General features: G+C 41.1%; 1 protein-coding gene across 1 annotated transcript in view; it reads left to right on the top strand.

The window, feature by feature from the left end:
- The window catches only part of ROR2 (receptor tyrosine kinase like orphan receptor 2), a 156,927-nt gene extending 140,720 nt beyond the window's left edge, over positions 1 to 16,207 (top strand). The window contains exons 5-9 of the mRNA XM_033008937.2: positions 3,379 to 3,506; positions 6,937 to 7,251; positions 9,020 to 9,265; positions 10,928 to 11,130; positions 12,825 to 16,207. Of these exons, the coding sequence (XP_032864828.2) occupies positions 3,379 to 3,506; positions 6,937 to 7,251; positions 9,020 to 9,265; positions 10,928 to 11,130; positions 12,825 to 14,267 (2,335 nt within the window). The 3' untranslated portion in view covers positions 14,268 to 16,207. The remainder of the gene's footprint in view (positions 1 to 3,378; positions 3,507 to 6,936; positions 7,252 to 9,019; positions 9,266 to 10,927; positions 11,131 to 12,824) is intronic.
- The last annotated feature ends 1,655 nt before the right edge of the window (positions 16,208 to 17,862 follow it).

Below are 17,862 nucleotides of genomic sequence, written 5' to 3'. Positions count from 1 at the left end.
TCTCCATTTCTGATAGACTTCTGCCCACACACCTGAGAGCATAAAATTGTACATAAAATTAGTGTTTTGCTTTTATTTGAGCATTCCTGAAATAAAGAGTTCTTCTGCTTTATCTTTATATTAGAAAGGCTAGTTCTTAATTTTATTGTTCTGGCAGAAGATCAGTTCATGGGCCTGAAAAACTAATGGCATTCACCTTAAGAAATGGAAGTCGGCGCTTTAGGAGTAGAGGGTCTGTGTAGTCATATTCTTTGTGATTTTATTTTTAAATCCAAAATCTGGTCAGCCATCTGACGAGTAGTTGAGCGGAGAGTTTCCTCATTAGGAGAATATACCTTACCTCACCTCTAATTGAGTGCTGAGAAAATTAATGTTCCAGGTGCACTGTCTTTGAGACTGCCCTACAGCACAGATGAAAAAAAAAAAGCCAACACATAGGATGTTCCTGACTCTGTTTTGTAAAAATAATAGTGATATAAAAATGGAAGAAAATCGCTATTGGCAAAAGGTAATGCCATCCTGAAACATTCAGAAAAAAAAAAAAAAACAATAAAGAACAAGGGTAAAAAAGTACCTATGGTGGTTAGCTTGTAAGATTTCTGCAAGTGGAACAAATTGAACTCTTCTGGATTGCTCTTGTGGAGTCAGATTTCTGCTTTTAGAAAGGTTCTTGATCAGAGCAGAATTTACAGCTCAAGCAGCAGGAAATTGAAGAGTCAGTATTTCTGACTGTTTTCAGCAGCTTTTAACTCTTGCTCTGATCAGCAACTGAATTGCTGGCATATGGTTTGGAGCACGAATCAAAGCTGCACTTGGTTCCAAAGACTCCTGTTTGAACTGGGCGAGACGCTGCTCCTCTGCTGTTTTATCAGATTTCCCCCCTCCCGCCCCAGTTGCTTTTTGCTGTGGACATTTTGCCGTGTGCTGAATGTACTTGGAGCTGAGGTAAAGAGTGATCTGTAAGGAGACTCTGAGTACTGCCACTTTTGCGGCTTTGTTGAAATCAACTATTTTCCTAAAAAGACTAATGTAATTTTTTCCCCTCGATACTGGTACTAGTTAAAATGTTTTCCCTGAGTTTCCTGACCTGACAAAGATGCATGCAGACTAACAGCCCAGCTTCTGTCAGAGTATCTGACATCAGGTTACTGTTTACTTTTGCTTGCATCCATGGTAATGGTCATATCCAGTTTAGTTTAATCAGCAGTTGACTATAACATGGGAGAGGGGAGCATATGTGTGTATATATAGTATCTAAGCTGTATTTAGTTATTCTTGACAGAAATAAATAAACTGAGCTAAGTAAGAGATCACACTGCTTTTGTCACCAAACTGATGCTGTCTGGAGTACTGTTTTTTATATTTTTTTTTTTCTTTTTTGTGCTGGCAAGAGAGCCCTGCACTGAAAGGTACAGTTTCAGTTAGATGCATTGCAGACTTTGTTCTGCAGGTTAGGAGTATGAATTTACTCTTGAGAAAGAGGTCAAACAGAGGTTTCACAGTCATTCAGCTCCTTATGGGAATTGCTGACTTCCTATGAAGGTGGTCAAGGATCATAAAACAGGCACAGACAAAATGCTTTGATATTTTTGTCCCTTCAGGCATGATGCAATTCTTGAAAAATTAGAGGTTTTGTTATGAGAGTGAAAGAATTTCACTCCAGGAATTAATTGATCCTGAAAGACTCTTCTTTTGCTTCATCCACCATAATCAAAAGCTTACATGTTTATGGAAGCAGAACTTGTTTCAGAGTTTGTAGATGAAATGTTGTTTTATGAATATTTAACAATCAAGCTGTGATAGGAGATAAAGGCTGGACCTGGACAACAACTGCATGAGACACTACGTATCAGCATGGTTTTATCTAGCAGCTGTGTGGTGGATTGTCCTGTTAAGTCATTGTCTTTCTGGGAGGAAAGGGAAAGATGCTGCTTGAGTGGTGATCAATGGTTCTGGCATTTGGCTACACTGCACAGACAGTTCTGCACAACCTTCCACTGCCAAAGAGTTTATACTTCAAGAAATAGTGGTATAATTTCCCTGAAGATACAAGCTTTATCAGGGAGACACAGCAGAGGAGAAATGAACAGAGGTTCCTAAGGCAGAATAAGATATCAGAAATAATGGGCTCTGCTCAGCACTGTGTAGGTGTTGGGTGATGCGCTCATCATGGCTAGCTGTTGTCAAGCAGCAGGTTTTCGTGCTGATTTGGCCCAGCTGAAGTTATGTGGTTTTACTCACAGACAATTTTGTCCTGCTCACGTGGCACCCTAAGCAAGGGTGAAGGTATTTGTAATAGAAGTGGAAATGTGGGTGACCAAAACAGGTATTGGTATCCAAAGACAATAAAGTAGAAAGTGCAAAAGAGTATTGAAGTAATACTTCAAAAATCGCTGGTGTTGGAGAGGTGCCTCAGGGTTTTGAACTGACTGTTTAGTTACAAAAGCTGATTAAGCTTTTGGGTGTCCTAGAATTACTCTAGAGTCATGGTTGTCTAGATTATGTTTTATGCCTTTTTTTGTCTATCACGCAGTGAATGATATGGTGTGAGTCCATCAGGCTAGTGCTGTGCCAGAGGAGATACATGGCATACTGGTTATTGACTCTGAGAGTACTCTCACCCTGAAGCCCCTTTTCAGTGCTCAGACAGTCAGGGTCTACATATCAGCCCTTTATTATTTACAGGGGCGTTGGGTATGATGTGTTGAACCAATGAGCCTTTAGGCTAGTGCTTTTATGCCAAAATGTTTATGTTGATGTAAGGGAGTAAAATTTGGCCCAAAGTGTTATTGAATTGAAAAAAAAAAAAAAAAAGTATTAAAATAGATTTTGGAAGAGGAATTTGGCATTGCCTATGACATTAAAACTTTGATTACTTTTTATTCTGTTTACCTAATTCAGAGTTCAAAATTATTCTGTGTTTTAATTAAAGCTTGGCAAGATCTCTTCTGCTGTTCACTACAGGAAATGAAGAAAGGGAGAGAGGTGGGGGAAGAGAACCAACTGTTTGCCTAATTGTACTGGGTGCAGCTAGATGCCAAAAGTGTATGGGGATACGTAATGAGATCTGTGTTACTATGTCATTCTAAAGGCTTTTAAATAGATTAATCTGTCAAATCCCATTACTATTAGCATATGATTTTAAAATTAATCTTGGTTTTGGTTTACTTCTTTCTCTAAGGAGCTATTTGGAGGGGGTCTCATTATACTTCCAAGGTAGGGTAGAGAGAATTGGAGGAGAAATCTGTACCTAGGGAATGGAACAATTTCAGATTTATAGTCTTTCCGGGTTTTCTCTTTCGATAAGAATCTATTTTGTAAAATTTCTTTCGGGACAACTAAACATCTGCTTATAAAATCCTAACCTGTCTTTTGCAGAGAAGATTACCACGAAGATGGGTTCTGTCAGCCATACAGAGGAATTGCCTGTGCACGAATCATTGGAAACAGGACCATTTATGTGGACTCCCTCCAGATGCAAGGGGAAATTGAAAACCGTATTACTGGTAAGTTTATATATCTCTGTAGAAGGGCAAAAAACATTCATGAAAGTATCCAATTCAGGTATAAATAGTGCTATCATCCGTCCCAGTTTTATTGGTCAATAACTAAGTCATCCTTATATTGAGATTTAGAGGAGGTGAGCCAGTTTCCCACTTGTGCAGTTAGCAAAATTTGGAGCAAGGAAGATGAATATCTGCTGTCATGCATAGAAGCTTCTTCCGTGTCCTTAAGGAAGGTGTCAGAGCACTGACTTTTTAACAGCTTGTAGGTTATACTGGAACTCTTTGCGTGATGGATTCAAATAGATTTTTTTAAAAAATCATTTTGTGATGTAGTAAAAAATTACTGGTTTTTGATTTTCTTGAAAAATGTATGGTGGCTTTTCCATTGGGTTTCCTCCGCTAGTGCGTAATCCTGGCAGAGTCTGGATTTCACATTGATTTATATAAAACACACGTTGACCTTCTTACGCTCTGTCTCTGATGATTCTTTATCTGATCATTGTTTTGGTACAGTCACAAACATGCATCCAAAACCTTAATGACTTTTAATGGACTGCACATCAACATGGGTTTTCGTCCCAGCAACGGGACCTCAGCTGACATTAGCATCTGTGACTCTGATATACACAAGTAGAGCAAGCAAATGAAGCTGTGGAATAGAGCAAACTGTTTATCATAATATATGGCCAATTAACTCAGTACAGCAGGAGCTGATTTGCATCTGGCCAGATATGGCTAACTAATTGAATCTGCAATTTTAACTTAACTAGTTGCCAAAAAGAATTTGACTTCACTTGTCAGCTCTATTTCCTTAAAGATATTACCTTAAAGGCTCATTGTCAAGCCAAAAATCCAGATCAGGTTTTTCTGTGTTCTTGAGATGGTGATCAGATTCTGGGACTGGCAAAAGCCAGGTGCTGGCCTTTCTTGTGGTCTTATGACTATTTCCCTTCCCTCCTTCCTCTTGTACTCTGTTGTAATTCTAACCTGTTTTACCATTTTGCCATTAATCAAGAGATACTATTGATACCGTTTTTCTTATATGACATAATCTTTATCCTGTTTAGATGTTTTTTAGTAATATGGGAATGTTCAACTATCTGAAATTATGAAATCTGTAACTCTGTGAATTAGGTTCATAAGGTTTTCAAAAAAACAAAACAAAACAAAACAACAAAAAAACAAACAAACAAACAAACAAAAAAAAAAAAAAAAAAAACAACAAAAAAACAAACCCAAACCACCAAAGCAAAAAACTGTGGTATCTTCCAGAAATTTTTTATGGATCAAGATATACCTGTTTCTGGAGTCTACAACATGGACATTCATGGCCTGGCTGCTACATCCCTAATACCACTGATTATTGGTTAGATTTTAGTGCCTGTAGGCTGGAACACTCTGTCCTGGAGTTGAGGAGAATTTTTGATGGGACCATTCTTTTTAGGAAAACTCTCTGAACCACCATGTAAAGCTGCCCAGTGCCTAGCTAGGCAGTAATGATAATCCACAATACTGCATTTTCAAACTTTGTACATCTGAGGGACATACCAAATGCCTTCTGGAAAATAACCCCAAGGATTTCACAGTATACTTGGTTTGTACAAGTCCTATACGTAAAGCAAGTATTGCAAGACTGGGTGTTCTCTGTCCAAATGACAGGGTATTTTTGAAACTGCAGTAATTTAGATTAAAAAAACCAATAATCTGCAGTATAATTGCTGCCTAACTCTATTGTGCTCAGAGCCACAGGGTGTTCAGGGGAGGCTGTGCACGGTTAAATGGTGACACCTACTGCCCAATGCCAGAAACATTTAACAAGGTTACAGGCGACGTCTATGCGGTATTTTCATTCTGGATTTTTCATTTCCCTGCTGTGCTGATGTGTGAAATGCATTCCCTTTGTCTCTACAGCCCCTGGTGCTATTTGGTCCTGGCCATGTGGTTAGGTGAGAATTGCAGCCTTCTATTAAAAAAAAATGATGTTTCTGGAGAAAACCTTGAGATATGACTCGAAAGGCCAACAATAAAGAGTGTATGGACCTGACCCCTGACTTGTGGATATGTGTGGCTAGCAATGTCATTGCTGTGCTGTTTAATATCTGTTTCATAACTAAAAAAAATGAATCCCTTAGATGCCACCACACAGTCCTCCTGGCTTTTGTGCCTCCCATCAGAATAAGGACACGATTATGAATTGTACACTCTTCACTCATGATGATCTAAATTCTGTAATGCCTTCACAGAAAGTAGTGTGGTGTTTCAAATAGCCAACAGTGACTGCTTTACCCCTCCAGGTTTAATTTTTTTCCCTGTTAGTCTTCAGGACAAGCACATGTCACAGTTGTCATTTGAGGCCTGATATCATGCTTGTATGCAGTATTCTCTGCATGATTGATAAATGGCTATATTCCTGTGTTAATATTCCTGTACGAAAATAAACAAAGGCGTGAACAGTGCAAAAGGCTGTAGCTATAGCTGCTTGCTGCACATGTGGTATTTAGGAAGAGACAGGAGACTGATAGCAGGTGGTAGCAGGAAATTGATGGTTGAAAGGAGAGAGCTGGACAAGAGGGAAAGAATTGATTTGTAAGTTGTAAGAAGGTTGCTGAATAACTTGAACTGCTCATTTCCTCTCTTTTTAGTGTGCGTTGGTGGAATGTGCAGTCTAGCAAGCCTCACTCACACGTTATGATTTCCAGTGTGGGAATGCATGATTCATCCCCAGACAAATGATGCACATGCACATTTGACATTTCTTTGCAATATGCAAGAAAACTCTGATAAATGTTAGTATGTAGATGCTGAGAGCTGAAGGGGAGTGTTAAGTTTCTAATTCATCATGACATTCTTCTTAATATGATCAGTATGCTGAGATTGATTACATACATTTTTCCCGAAGCTGCCTGTTAGGCTTCTCGTGTCTATTAATAGCAGTATCTCCCAAAATACCAATGGCGCAATTCCTTTTGCCTGTCAAGACTTGAAAAACACTTGTTTTGTTTACTGATCGAAATGTCTATAGGAGGAAGAAGCTAGGTGGTCCTCGTTCAGATTTTACCTAATTAGGAGCTTTGGAAATATGTGTCAGCATCCTGGCAGGTGTATCTTGCCTTCACTCTTTATCCTTTCAAGTTACAATTAGTCAAGCACCAACCATTTGCTCAATGCTGGTCACTTGGGTAAATTTCTAGGAACTGATGTCCTGCAAAGCTCTGTGCATACATCAGAGGGACACTGGAACACTGGGTTTGCTTTCTGCTTTTGTCAACTCTCCCTTACAGCAGAAATGGCCTCATTTCCCCACTTTTCAGTAGACTTTCAGATGCTCAGGAAAAGATGAAAGTTGTAAAAGGCAAATGACATGAAAATTATGTTGTTTCTAATGCTTCTCATGAATTAATACTTAAGCAATATTTTTGTTCCTTTCCAGCCGCATTTACCATGATTGGCACTTCCACGCATTTATCTGACCAGTGCTCACAGTTTGCTATACCATCCTTCTGTCACTTTGTGTTTCCCCTGTGTGACGAGCGCTCTCGGACCCCTAAGCCACGGGAGTTGTGCCGGGATGAATGTGAAGTTCTGGAGAACGATCTCTGTAGGCAGGAGTACAACATCGCTAGGTCAAACCCCCTCATCTTAATGCAGCTACAGTTGCCCAAGTGTGAGGATCTCCCACGACCTGACACCTTGGAAGCTGCCAACTGCATAAGGATCGGGATCCCTGTGGAGAGGCTCGGCCGGTGTAAGTCTTGGTGTTTCATTACTGGGAAGAAGTTGGGTTTGTTGCTTCCTCAGGTTGGGTCTGAGAGACACTATTTTATTAGTTATTCTTTTTGTAAAGAGAGTACTGCTATACTGGGTGCTGCTACTTTTCATCGTGTTAATACTGACCATAATCTTGCACTGTTGTAAGGTGTAGTTAGGATGGTGTGGAAGTTTAAAGGATGCTGCTTAGCACTGAAAAGGGTTATATCAACTACCCTGGGCTATGAAACGCTGTGTTCACATGACCGATTTGACTCGTACCTGCGAGGGGCAGCAGTGAGTTGCAGGCTTCCCTTCCCACATGACTACCCTGCCACCTCTGGCTCAGTCCTTGTATTTCTGGATGAGTGAAACATCCCCCCCTCTGGCTATTTGTGAGTTCTGTTTACCTATCAATAAAACTCAAATAGGCTGTGGAAGCTTCACTGGAAAGACCTGTTAAGAAATTAAACATTTAATGTTCATTCTTTCTATATGGAAATCCACAAGAATATCATTCCTGTAAATTGAGTATGGAGTATAGTTGTCTTTCTTCACCCACACAGGATGGGTGAAAATATTGATCTTGCTTCTGTGAATTTATATTTGCAACCAGGAGTTGATGGGCTGTTCCATTGTCACTAATTACGTGCTGACAATTTTCCTGCCTACTCCATTTCCTAGCAATTAATCACCACCCTCTACAGTGTTCAGCAAGAAAGCTCCAAGAGTCTAAAGATGTTTAAAGTTCAAAGTGTGATAACATTATTCTGAATATCCATTGTCTGAACCCACAGTTAGGAGCCGGGGTCATGGCATAACAGTGGGCATGGAAGACTAGCTCTGTGCTAGTAAGGCAATAATCTAGTGTAGCTGAGAAGCAGAAATAGCTGATAAAATGATGACAGAGACAGATCATCCAGGGAAGAGGTATCAAGCAAAAGGAATGAGAATAAAACCAACAAAAAGTCTGGCAAAAGTCATCTGTGATCCTCAGAGCCAGAGGTGCTTCCTCTGGAGAAGCAGCTGCAATGTGAGTGCCCTGGGAGTTTGAAGGAAGAGCTCCCAGAGAGCTGGATTCCTGAGGGCTGGCGAGGGGGGAATCAGGAAAATGGAGGAGGTAATGTTGCAAAAATGCAGAAAACTGTGTGATGTAGTTCAGGTGATACATATGGGAGACAAGCACTCAAAAAGTGTGAAGAGAGGATAGCAGCAAAACAGAGAGAGGATAAGAGTTCAACAGACATGAAAGTGATGTATCTAAAGAGAGGAAAAGCCCAGATCCCTTCTTTCTAAAGAATAAAAGAAGGAAGAATTGGCAAGAGGCGTTAGAAAATGCAGCACTAATTTCGCTAGGAAGCAAGCAGTATGGGGAAGACAGGAAGATTATGAGAAATACAAGTGTCAGGAAGTTCACACTGTTGCCATCTGAAGACTTTTCATGAAGTGAAACTCGTATCTCTAACTTAATTTAACTTATCTTGTCCTGTCTAGATCCATACATGCTCCTTAGTGTCAACTGGCATTTAGTTACCGAATATTGGTGGGTATAGCCGTAGAGCTGAGACACTCCAGGGCAGAACTGGGTGTAAGATTAAAGATACACACAGAACTGAAATTTCAAACCCCATTACTTTCTTTTATATCCTGAAGTTCTAAATTCCAGTACTTTTTGCATACATGGTCTATGCACATCTACCCTTTTGGTTTTGCTGGCCCTTGATTGTTTTGTTATTTGCAACATTTTGTCAAACCCTGTGTTGCAGATCATCAGTGCTACAACGGTTCTGGAGCAGACTACAGAGGGACAGTCAGCGTTACCAAGTCTGGCCACACTTGCCAACTCTGGGACTCCCAGAGTCCCCACAACCATGATCTGACAAGCACACAGTTTCCAGAGCTAGGTGGAGGACATGCGTATTGCCGAAATCCTGGAGGTCAGATGGATGGGCCCTGGTGTTTTACAAAGAATAAAAACGTACGCATGGAACTGTGTGACATACCTTCTTGTAGTATGTATTCTCTTTCTTTTTTCCCCTCATACTGTCCTGAATCTTGTGTAATTTTGAATGTTCCCTATTTTTACAAGTACAATTCATTTAAGAGGGTTATGCTTTCAAATGTTTCACTTGCTGTAATGCAGCACCCTTATTTTGCATTGTAGGTGTTTAATATTTTCTAGAGATCAGAGATTGTAACTGAGATGTTGTGACACTTTTTTATTATGTATTGGGTGCTTAAGCGAGGATAATAATCAACGATACTGCTGAAGTTTGTATTCTAACTTGTCAAATGCCAGGCTTGACATACTTAACACCTGTATGTGTTTGATTTGATCACACTACTTGGTGGTATATTGCTTTTGCTCTGTGTGACATCTTGCAGGCAGCAAGGATGTTCAGGTCCTGCAGAGGGAGATGCAGCACTGCGCTTGGTTGGCAGGGAACCCTGTGAAGTACAGAAGCAGAGATATCACAAAACAATCTTATCAGCCCTTCACTATCTGCTAGTGGCTCTGTACTGCACAGCTAATAGCAAAAATAAAAAGCACAGCTCTCACAGCTTAATACTGTCCCAGTCACTTCCCTGTATTGGTACAGCCTTCACTCTAGAGCTGTTGCAGTAGTAACAATCTTTGGACACAACAAAGCAACTTAATACTGTGCTTCAGTAGGAAGAAAAGCATGTTTCCTGCAGCAACAAATGTATCATGGAAGCTGTAAAAGTGGTTTTGTTACAGATTGCCTGGAAATTTAAGAGCGCTCAAAATTGATATGAAATTTCTTAGTTACTTCACTTTTTTACAGTAACATGATTTGACATTTATAATAAATTTCTATGTTATATGTAACATAGTGTAAAGATAACACTGGGATGTGGTTGCGGTGAAAGCAGTAGCCACAAATAGCAAAACCACGGATTGCAGAAAACATCCCAGGCAGTGCCAGTTAACATTTTGGACACCAATATGCTTTCCTAGAGTCTCTAATTATCAGGAAAAAAGCATTTTAGGAAGGTTCCAGAACAGTCATTAAGTGTATTGATGACTCTTTCGTGTCTTTCTCAGTGTAATATTTTCTGTTAAGTCCAGAACAAAAAATATCTCTGCAAGTGAGATTTATTTTATTCAGAGCAGAAGTAGTACCAGTGCAGGTAAAACATGGGCAAAATGGTGATGAAATGGCTGACTTTGGTTGAGAAGGCCAGACTGTAATATTGTGCTGTGGTTTAGCACATTGAGATCACTATATACTGTGATGAAGACTACTCCTATTTCATCCCCTGAACAAGATAATGCAATGATACTCTGGTCTGTCTTCTGAAGTTTCCACAACTGGAATCCTCAAAAATAAAGTGAAATAAACCACATACTGTTACAGTCAACACATTAAGTGTGGGGCTCCTTCATACTGCTAGTTCCTATGTCCATGCAAGCTTCTTTGAAATATTTAATGGCACAGCATTGAGAAGGGGGAGAGGGTAATGTGACTTTTGTTTTCAAGCTCTAGGTGTTTACTTTTCGTTTAAAATATAGTATTAATAATCATACCATAGTTGGTGGTTGGGTTTTTGTTGTTTTGGGGTTTTTTTTGGTTTGGTTTGGTTTTTTTGCATTACTCTCAAATGCATTAAAAATACTGACTCTAAACAATGAACATTTCTGTGCCTGACAGCTCCGCGTGACAACAGTAAAATGGGAATCCTTTACATCCTCGTTCCCAGCATAGCCATCCCTCTTGTTATTGCCTGCCTTTTCTTCCTGGTCTGTATGTGCAGAAACAAGCAAAAGGCATCTGCTGCTACACCACAGCGCCGCCAGCTGATGGCGTCTCCTAGCCAGGACATGGAAATGCCACTCATTAATCAACACAAGCAGGTATTTTTTCCAGAATTTGCTTAGGACACATATTTCCAAAGTGTCATGATTTTCAGTGTCGCAGGTTGTCGGTGTTCAAAGTGAGCCATGTTGTAAGTGACCTAATTTTCATACTGTGCTGGCCATCAACTTCAGCGAAAACCAGGTCTTGCACTTGCTAGCTGTGCCTACAAATCCTGGCCTCAGGCAACAGCTTTCAGGACAAAGTATTCTATGACATTTGTCCTTACCTATCAATCCCCATTCTACTTGTTGTCTCAATGACTGGAAATGTTGTTATTTCTGATTCAGTCTTCAGCCTGCAGCTCATTTTCGCTCCTGGTAATGACATGGCTGGTTTGCTTGTTTAAAGCAAGATGCACGGTGGGGTTTCTTGTCTAATCCGTCAGCTCAGTCCACTGGTATTCTGAACCACCACCAAGTGGGGAGCTAAACTGGGGTGCAACATGTTTCTAAGGCTGTGTATCACAAAGGACGGTGAAATGAAAATGGCTTTGAACTTCTGTCTACAGATCTCAGCTCCTGCATACAATTTTCTGGGTCAGCTAACTGATCTCCACACTAAAATCCTCTTCAGAGCTAATGTTGAATTTTTAATCACAGCATTTACAAGATGCAAGCTTTAAAAAACAATGCTCAGTTTGGAACAATTGGCAACATCTGTTCAGGAAACTGTAGAATATTTGCAGTCTATTACCAATTGTAACAAATTGCATTGATTCTGTGTGATGAGGGGGTGGTTTAATGGCTGAGTCTGGGCTGTGCTGGAAACTGTCTGGTCTAATCCACAGTCTGTTGGCCACTAAAGTCAGAGCTTGATCCCAAATGACCTGTTAAACCCTCTTTCCAGCCTGCCCTGCTCCCTTGTGCTGCAGTGCCCTGCATGTGAGGCTGTGCACACTGCATCTGGCTCGATCAGGGACTCCTCCAGGCCATGATGATCAGGATGGACCCATTAGATCACCATCACAAACTCTCTTGCTTTCCCTGCCAGCTGCAGGAGGGAGGCTCTGGGGGTTTCCTCACTCTTGGGTTTGTCACCTTTTCTTTCACGGACCAGAGAGAAATTCCTTCTTCCTTCTGGTCCTCTTCCCACCCCCTCTTCATCCAAGCTAGTGTGATGCTTCTCAGAAGGGGTACTGTCTACTGCTACCCACAGGCAGGGGCTGTTCCTGTAGTGCAATGGAAGAGAAAAGGCGTATCTGCTACTGCAGACCCAAAAAAGAGAAGTTTTGTTCTTCCTTCTTCTGGAAGGGTTGTTTCAGTTCTCCCTGAGGCTGCCACCTCCCTCAACCAGTGCCCACAGGTTTTCTGACAGATCTGCAGTGGGCAGCTCTGGGCTGATCTGTAGGGCAAGTGCAGTTGCAGTTAATAGATGTCATCGTTTGCCAGATTTACTCTGAACCGATTATTCATTTAGCTTGCAGGAAATATGGTCGCTCCTTTGTAAAAATAATTACACTCATCATCTTGCAGCATAATTCAATTTACACATCTGATAATAGTATAACTCATTTCAAGGTTAACTGTAAAATCAATATACTGATGTGAATATACAAAAGCTGAAAAGTCATTTTGGCCCAATTTATCTTCCATTAGGAGCATCTAACCACTGGGAGCTTTTCTTTAATAAGAGATTCTGTTTAGAAAACATTGTGATTTTTTACTGACTTGCTTTCTTTACTTCATTTCAGGCTAAACTTAAAGAAATTAATCTGTCCACTGTGCGGTTTATGGAGGAACTAGGAGAGGAGAGATTTGGCAAAGTCTACAAGGGGCATCTTTTTGGTACAGCACCAGGTGAACAGACGCAGGCTGTTGCTATCAAAACACTTAAAGACAAAGCAGAACTGTCTCTTCGGGAAGAATTCAAACATGAGGCAATGATGAGATCACGATTACAGCACCCAAACATTGTTTGTTTGCTGGGAATAGTGACAAAGGAACAACCCATAAGCATGATATTTAGTTACTGTTCCCACAGTGACCTCCATGAGTTCTTGGTGATGAGATCTCCCCATTCAGATGTTGGCAGCACTGATGATGACAAGACAGTAAAATCCACTTTGGAACCAGCAGACTTCTTCCACATTGTGACTCAGATAGCTGCAGGAATGGAGTATCTTTCAAGCCACCATGTTGTCCATAAGGACTTGGCCACCAGAAATATACTGGTGTTTGATAAACTGAATGTGAAAATATCTGATTTAGGCCTTTTCAGGGAAGTTTATGCTGCTGATTACTACAAACTGATGGGAAATTCTCTTCTTCCTATCCGGTGGATGTCCCCTGAGGCTATTATGTATGGCAAGTTTTCTATTGATTCAGATATATGGTCATATGGAGTTGTATTGTGGGAAGTTTTCAGCTATGGCCTGCAGCCTTACTGTGGTTATTCTAATCAAGATGTCATCGAGATGATCAGGAACCGACAGGTTTTGCCATGTCCTGATGACTGCCCCACATGGATATACACTTTGATGTTGGAGTGTTGGAATGAATTTCCCAACAGAAGACCAAGATTTAAAGATATACACAACAGACTAAGAACATGGGGAAACCTTTCTAATTATAATAGCTCAGCGCAAACCTCTGGGGCAAGCAACACCACACAAACAAGTTCTCTCAGCACAAGCCCTGTTAGCAACGTGAGCAATGCTAGGTACATTGGACCAAAGCAGAAAACTCCAGCTTTTCCTCAACCACAGTTCATACAAATGAAAGGGCAGATGAGACCAATGGTCCCACCTCCTCAGCTCTACATTCCAGTCAATGGTTACCAGCCAATGCCTGCCTATGGTGCTTACTTGCCAAATTTTTATCCCGTCCAAATTCCCATGCAAATGGCTCCTCAGCAAATGCCCCCCCAGATCATTCCCAAACCAGGCTCCCACCACAGTGGGAGCGGATCCACCAGCACAGGCTACGTAACAACGGCACCTTCCAACGCATCGGTGGCCGACAGGGCTGCTCTGCTCTCGGAGGGCACAGATGACACACACAATGGAACAGAAGACATCGCCCAGAATCCCGTCCAGGAGGAGGAGGAAGAGGAGGGCTCTGTGCCTGAAACAGAATTGCTGGGCGATAATGACACACTTCAGATGGACGAAGCAGAAATTCAATCAGAAGCCTGAGGGATTTGGCCTTGTTACTAAGAATTTCACATCACTTTCATGCATGGAGATTGTTGATCCTTAGGCTTTATAGCAGTGATTTTGATAAGACTAAAAGAAACAAAACTAAAAAACCTACACCCATGTAAAGTGCAGCAGTAATGATATACCAGGTTTATTGACCATTGCCACCATCAGATTTTGTAAATACGATGGTATAGAATTGCTGGGTTTAATCTTTCTTACTGTCCTAAAGTTCTTGAGGGAAGCTGCTTTTCAGTTATGTACTGTTGCTGTGCAACGTATTGCAGAGTAGCATTGCACATCATGTATATCATGATATGTGAGTGTAATGTTAGTGAATTATACTTAAACCCATAACACAAAAAGGAGTCCAACTATGGTTGCAGAATTGCTCTGAGCATAAAGAAGTGCCCTGGATATGATGGACAGCTTAGTTTATAGTATTTATCTCCTTGATATAATGGACACAAGACTGTTGTTTGCTTTTCGAGTCTGAAAAAATAACGAGAATACTGATCTGTGTTTGTATATCGATAACAAGAAGAGTAGGGAAACTGAACATAAAATTGACTGTGCTGAGTCAGACCATGGGTCTGTCCAGCCCTGTAGCATGTCTCGAAAGGCCATCAATAATGTCTGCCCAGGGAAGACTGCAAGGGCAATTTCCCTTGTAGAATTTCCCCAGGGTATTTCCCTAGCCTCCAGCAATTTGTGGCTTAGGGACTTCCCAAGCCAGAAGTGGAATTTTTTTTTTGTTTAATAGCCCTCAATGGAATTTTCTACCATGAATTTATCCAAAGGATTTTGAACCCACATAAACGTCTAGCATCCACAACATCCTGTGGAATAACATGAGAGGAGAGAGGATGGCTTTCTTTCATCATTCCCAATGAATGACTGTGACAGAAGCTTCCAGATAAAATCGTCTGACTGCATTTGTGGATGGAAGTATTCCTTCTCTGCTGTGTATTTTCAGCAGCAAGCAGCCTTAATACACTGTTAACCAAAAATGGGGATATTGTAGGGGATATTGTAGGTGTGCACTAACTTAACAATCCAACTTTAATTGCATATTGGTTATCAAGTATAGAAAGGGGCTCCACATGTATGTTCCTACATTGTAAGAGTGTAAGGTTTTGTGCGGAGTTATAGACTGACTTGATTTACCACAATTACTGCTGGATTGCATGTGAAACCATGTTTTTTCCTGCCTCTTTAGTGAAAATGAATCTTTGAACTTTAGAAGACCGAAATAAGCAATACTGTACAAAGTGCTGGTTTTGTGCTTCTATTTGCGGGATGAATCATGTACAGACCTTTAAATGTAATTTATGTTTTACTACATTTTATATACTTTTCTGGGGTTGAAATATTTGGATTTTTGAATGAATGACTATAACTTAACCATTTACAATATTCACATGTGGTGCAGTTTTATTGTATTGTGCTTTCATTTTGTTAAACATGCAGACAGGTCCATACATTTCATGACCCTTTCTGTAATACAAGCAATACACATTCTCATTGTAGCATTGTAGCCAACACACATTATAGCTAGAAGTTGTACATCCAACATGGAGTATTCAATAAAGTGATGCAAAAAGTATGATTATGTTATCCTTATAGTTCCTACAGCAGCTGTTTTGTTATGGTATTTTGTTGAAATAGAAATGGCCACGGTTCCTTAAGTTACAGGTTTCATACCTAAACTACAACTTTTTATTTTATTACATTGGGATTCACTTGTAAGTCGTGTATCATTGTGATCTACACCCTGTGTTCATGGTATGGCAGCATTACTTATTTCCAGCATTTCATCTGGACTTGGAAATGCACTGGTAGGAATAAAATATGAAGCTTTATTACTTGTGTTAATATAATGCAGCTTTGGGTGCTATTACTAAATAAAGGATAAATAAAAAAATAATTAAAAAAAAGTGACGTTTATTTACTTTAAGCTCTTTGTTTCTTGTAGATTTCACATTCTTAATGAATTTCATTAATCAACTATATTGGCTTCCTTTGCTAACTTATTGCTTGGAAAGCGGAGAGCAAGTGGTCCAGTTTCACCACAGATGTGTCAGTGAGAAAACAGATGTAATAAATGAATGAGTGACGGTCAATGGAAGCTTCTATACAGCACTGTCTGAAGTTCAGCCCATTTCTAGCAGTCAAAGAGCATTATAACTTCGGGTGCTTTCAGTGCAGTTTGGGAAATTCCCAATTCCCTTCTTCAAGCCTCATAAATTCAAGCCTATAAATCACTATAGTCAGAAAAAATAGGACCGACTCCTGTACTGACTTTCCCATCCCCACTAAGATGTGCATGCTCTCACAAAGTGACAGTAGAGGAGCGGTATACAGTTCTCTAGGCCAGCCTTGGTGACACACACAGTACCAAGAGGGGTTTTCTCCCTTCTGTTGATGTGGACACACTTCCCTGAGCTGCCACGATAGGAGCCATGATGACATCCAAACACCTTGTCTGCAGCCCAGGTGAGCGCCTCTGCACAAGTTGTTACCACTACCAACATGTTAGTGGCTACTGTAAGTTATACAGCTTGGTAGTAACTTGTTGCTCTGCAACTCCCCAGGCTATTCCCCCTGTGATGTCTGCTGCGAAGACCCAGCCAGAGTCAGGATCTGCTTTTCCTCCTTGAGATTTGGAAGCAAGGCCAAGGAAGAGCAGGGAAGGGATGTGGCAGTAAGTGGATGGGACAAGGCAGTAAGGTGGGAAGAGGGGAGGGAAGGGTTGGAGCTGGGGCCCCACAAGGCCAGCACTATGCTGCTTACTAGGGCATGCAAAGTTACTTCTTCCTGCCAGGGCTAGCAAAGCTGGAGTTTGTCCTGGTGGCAGAACATTCCTAGGCAACAAATATATGTCTGGATGGCCAGGAGAGGGCACAGTGTTTTTGAGAAGACTGGGATGTTTCAGAAGTTTTCTTTTGTCTCTTGCTAGTTCCCTACTCTGCCTCAGCCAATATGAACTTCCAAAGAAGACGGGGGCTGACCTTGGGAGAAGGGGATAGAACTTTGGTAGTTTCCACAGCAGCCAGCTGATGAGGTAGGAGGCTGTGGCTGACAGGCTGTATCTTCCCCTTCTCCAGTGGTATATGACACTGGACCTGGTGCATGCCCTCCTTCCCTGTTCACACTAACTGGTTTAGCTGTTCTCACTCGAGACCAGCTCTCTGATATGGTACAGGTGTCTGATCTAGGCTCAGAGTGTTGTGAAGAGAGAGCTGTTAGAGAAAGAGGTGGAAGGAGCCTTGGCAGTGTCAACCCCTTTTCTTATGTGCAGCCTATGTCTGCAGAGCATGAAAATGCTCCTGGGATTCACCTCAGGGCAGGGCAAAACAAGCACCCCTGTGCTGAACAGATCCTAGGCAGTTTTAGAGGTCAGCTCAACATCAGCAAGCCTGAAGGTCTGCACTACTTACATTCATAAATCCTGGTGAAGAAGAGGTGAGGCAGGAGAAGCTGAAACACAAGGCAGTGGGGTTTGGGGTGCAGCATAGTCATAAGAACCAAGGCAAAGTCTTGACACATGACAGGACTTTCTTAGTGTTCATTTGTCCCAGAGCATAAAAAA

This window comes from Tyto alba, unplaced genomic scaffold, assembly GCF_018691265.1.
Source record: "Tyto alba isolate M040663 unplaced genomic scaffold, T.alba_DEE_v4.0 Super-Scaffold_13, whole genome shotgun sequence".
In the NCBI taxonomy this organism is placed as follows: Eukaryota; Metazoa; Chordata; class Aves; order Strigiformes; family Tytonidae; genus Tyto; species Tyto alba.
Note: the sequence above shows the minus strand (reverse complement) of the source record. Positions and strands in the feature narration are given on the sequence as shown.